Here is a 4623-nt window from a genome sequence, read left to right on the forward strand (position 1 = left end):
GAGAGAGAGAGAGAGAGAGAACCAGATGGAAGCCATCTGTTTGAAGACCTAACCTTAGAAGTCACATAGCATCACTGCTACCATATTTTTTTTTCATTAGATACAAACAACTAAGTCTAGCTCACATTCTAGAAGGAAGGAGAAATTAACCTCTGGCTTTTGAAGAGGGAGATGTCAAAGAATTTGCAGACATATCTTTAAATTTCTGCCAAGGCTGACAACGAAGTGTTGAATTTCCCCAATCCGTGACCATTGCGGAAAGCAGTCTAGAGAGTGGAGGACGTGTGCTTTCCAGTGAATTCTGTGGCAGCAGCAAGACCTCAAGTTAGACACTGATAGATTGGAGCTCTTTACGGAAGGCAGGCAATGTGGCATTCTGTTAAACTGAACAGAGGGTTGTAAACAGATACATCTGGATTTAATTACCACCAGCTCAGTCACTTACTACCTGTGCAAACTTGGGGATTGTACTTGCTTCCTTTGTGCCTCTGTTTTCTCTTTGTGTCATGGTATAAAAATAGTGTGGCTTCCTCAGAGGGTTGTTGTGAGGATTAAATAAGATAATGTATGGAAAGTTAGCCCAATGTCTGGTAAGTATCCAATAAATGTTAGTTAATAATAATAATAATGTAAATGTCTATCTGCCTTTCTCAGATGACTGTAGTGATGGGCATCCCTGAAGCAGAAGAATAAACTAAATGACTTTTCAGGAACCTTCCCAGGCTTTCAGTTGAAATGACCTTTGGAAGAGCAGGGATCACCACAAATACTTACTACCTGACCAGTTATCTGCCAAACTGCCCCTGATTTACATGAACAAGGATCTAATGGCAAGGCCCAGGGTGACTTCGATATTCATAGCTATATGGAGTCCATCACTTACCCATATCTGCTTTTTTTTCCCCCCAAGGTCAATTTCTTCATCTTCCTGAAAATTCTCAAACTTCTCATTTCTAAGCTCAAAGCCCATCAAATGTGCTTCAGAGATTACAAATACAGGTGAGTGGCCTGAGGCTGGCACCCAGTAGTTCAAGATTGTTGTGATCTCTTCTGGCTGTTCTAGCTAATGTCCTAGGAGAGGGAAAATGAGTTGCATTCCTATGTTTATCTCCTAATACAAGGGTATCAGGGAGAGTCCCTCTGAAAAAGGATCACATAGGGCTTTTGCCAGTGGTGAGGACCTTCTGGCCCCATGAAAATGAAGTAAATGGTGCGTAGTCAAGGACACACGTTCTCGCAGCAGGAAACTGGTAAAGTGCTCCTAAAAATAGATGGTTTACGGGGGAAGGAGAATATGATATGAAGGAAAGTTAGGTAGTTGCCTTCCTTCTGGAGGGATTTGAGGTAACAGAATAAAAAACATATAAATAACTCAAAAGAGAATATTTGGATATTTTTGAGACCTTGAGAAATAAGACTACAAACTTTTGGAGTACAAGGAAGTACATTCTTCACACAGCCACTCTTTCTTTATGACATGCCTTTGCTGAATCCCATCTTCTGCCTTTCAAAGTGACAGTAGTCTCAGTTTACAGTAAGTCAGATCATAGGTTTTTATGGAGATCTGCATTGCTGTAAATACAAATGAATGAGTGAAAATGAATGAATGAATGAATGAATGAATGATGAATAAAGGTATCCCTCCTTCTTTTTCCAGTTACTCTTTATTACTTATGGGATGTATTCACTTCAGCAGGACTCTTGGGGAAAGAGTGTTTTAACTCAAAAGAGTAGCTCTAAGGGTAGGAATTTTAGTCTACATGGCAGGCCAGAGGCAGAGGTGTAAATGATGATGTCTGTAGTTCTTTTTCTCACTTGACTAAGGCCAGAAGAGGGCCTGACCCAGGTACACTGGGAAGGTAGTTTTTCTATTTATCTGAAAAATATTTATTGAATGCCTACAATATGCCTGACACTGTGCTTGGAATAAAAGGTAAATATGATATGGACCTTGTCTGCAAGGAGCACACATCCTAACTTACCAAAGACTGGGATGTTGGTGTGGAACGCAAGTCAGGAGGGCTGATGCTGGCCATGACCCCAGACTCTGTGCCTGACCTTGGACAAGTCGCTTGGCCTTTCTGGGCCTGTTTTCTGATGTGTAAAGTGGGAGTGCCATGCCAGACCCACCTCCTACTTGTTATGAGGATAAAAGGAGGTCATAGATACAGCTGTCCCAATCTAATCAGGTGTGGTGAGTAGTATTTGCCCGGGATCCAAATCTTGTCTACCTAAAACTGTCTCTCCAGGAGGTCAGAAGGATAAACACACATGGTCAGGACTGGCCAAATACATACTGTAATTGGCCCAAATAGTTTACAAAAACCCCTAGTCATGGGCCACTTTGGCTGTCCTGGACCACACAGAGCATCGCTGTCTTTCTTGGTGCCTGAGATGGAGCCTCCAAGCGGCTGACAGTTTTTTGTCTTTTTGTTTGTTTGTTTGTTTGTTTGTTTATTGGCCCTGTTCCCAAGGCTCAGTCTTTTCTATCACTCTCTTAGGGTGGAGATCCAAGGCCAAGAGCAGAGCTGCTCTAGTCTGCACTGTGAGGGTCCATTCAGAGAAGGCTGTCCTCTCACTAACCAGGTGCAGGGGAAACTCAGGCACCCTGGAAACCCAACAGAAGACAATATTCCCAGAAGACAGGAACAGAGAGCAGGCAAATGCCAAGGGACCACTTTCCACACAGACTGAAGCCTAAACCCTGCTATTATGTGCCGCCAAAGCCCACTATATCTTCCGATCTTTAGTGGCCCTTATAATAGCTTTCCATCCTGCCTGCTCCTAAGCAACTCCTGACAACTGGCCAAAAGCATAGACTGGTGAGCCCCTCCACTGGGTATTCTGACTCAGTGAGCGAGGGATAGAGCCCCCCACATAGATTTGTTACAGTCAAGTCTCCAGGAGATTCTGATATACAGCCAGAGTGGGAGACCACTGGATCAGATGCTCTAGAAAAACAAGGCAAATGTGTTTCTAAACAGGCTTTATGTCCTTTTTCCAAGAAACATTTTAGAGTTATCTAAGAAATTTTGAGCATGACTCTCAAAGTATGTACACATGGTGTGCTGAACTAATATATACCTTATGGCATATACCAAAAAATAGAAAATTATGAAGGATAGATAAAAATTAATATACATAAAATTTCTATTGTCTTCTTTTGTTAGATTGTCTTCCAATACCAAATGGATCACCTTGTACAGTCCTGGGGTGTGCACTACCCAGTGATCTTAGGGAAGCATAAATCAAGATACTGGGGAGATCCAGTATGATTTAGGATAGCTATTTTGGGAAGAGAAAGAGTAACCCTGCCTGACATACACAACGTGTCTGAAAACTTTCCTTTCTCCCATATTTGTGTGAGAAAAAGGCTTGAAGAGAGGAAACTAGGCGCATGCCTACTTGGAGGCCTCCCAAGATAAGACACCTCATCTTAGCAAGTTTGTCAATAACCGGCAACCGTACTGGGGACCTATTAGTGTTCCTGAGTGTCTGAGACTTTGGAGAGCTGATTGATGCCAACCAAACTTATGAGAGATTAATATGTAAATCAGACTATATAACTATTCATTCTTAGAGACTGTGGAAGGTGGGAGTGGACTAGGGTTCCTCCTTGTGCCTCCAGTCCTCGTTGACACCAGAAGATCCAGAGACACAAAGCGGTCACCAGAAGATTGTTGGTGATCACATCCTCAAGTAAAGTGATTGGCAATGAAGGAAACCTTGCTGGTGGCCTGAAAAACCACCACTGTCCCGTGGTGCCACCTGCATGGTGAGAGGGAAGTTCATTCCCCAGAATCTCCACAGATAGGACTGGATAAGTACTGAGAACTCCCTGCTTCTTTGTGATGCTTCCTGCCATTTTGGTCAGCCATCTGCTTTCTGTTTACTGACTCTTTCTCATGCAGAGTACAAAGCAATTGCATTGCTTGTGATTATTAATTAGCTAAACGTCAGGGCCCTGTCGCTCAGGACACGCAGGCCACTTTATTTTACTCTCTGAGCTGGTGAGTCCTGTAGCAACAGTGAGCGCATTCGCCCGTTTTTCTCTCCAAGCAGTGCAACCTCCTTCATTTCTAAGTTCTAGGAGGGCTGCTTCCTGTCACCCCTGTGGGTCATCAGCACCCCCAGTTCACACTGCACTCTTCCATGTTGGAAGGCTCTTCTCTTCCCACTAGGTGATGGGGTCTAGTGCATTTTTGTCTAAACTCTGGTAGGAACAGGCCTGCCTCCAACTTTCCCAGATTTTGAGAACTTTCAGAAAACAGCTCTCAAGATTTGGTCCCCCTCCAAGAGTCTATTTTAGGGAAGTTTAAGTTAAACACATTTTAGGCCTTGCCAAAATGGAAAGTTGCTAGGAGCTGGAGAAACTTCTGTAGTCCTAGCCACTGTCCCTGGGCTTCCACCACTGAAGCAGAGGAAACTATAACTGGCTCATCCATTTAGCCTGGAGGAGAGCATGCCTGAGGGAGAGCAATGGTCCTGGATGGCGGACAGACATCCCTGGCCCCTCGGCGTGGTGGGAGCTCTCTTTGTGTTGCCAGCACCGAGACGACTCCTTTTTCCTGGATTAGTCTTAACTGTTTGTGTGATGTGTAGGGCAGAGCTCTTAATGAATTT

General features: G+C 43.8%; 1 protein-coding gene across 1 annotated transcript in view; it reads left to right on the plus strand.

Annotated features, from left to right (window-relative positions):
• GLP2R (glucagon like peptide 2 receptor) overlaps nt 1-4623 on the plus strand; it is a 56023-nt gene that overhangs the window by 39351 nt on the left and 12049 nt on the right. The window contains exon 11 of the mRNA XM_011359123.1: nt 911-999. Within this exon, the coding sequence (XP_011357425.1) occupies nt 911-999 (89 nt within the window). The remainder of the gene's footprint in view (nt 1-910; nt 1000-4623) is intronic.

The sequence above is a fragment of the Pteropus vampyrus genome, unplaced genomic scaffold (assembly GCF_000151845.1).
Source record: "Pteropus vampyrus isolate Shadow unplaced genomic scaffold, Pvam_2.0 Scaffold44, whole genome shotgun sequence".
Lineage (NCBI taxonomy): Eukaryota > Metazoa > Chordata > Mammalia > Chiroptera > Pteropodidae > Pteropus > Pteropus vampyrus.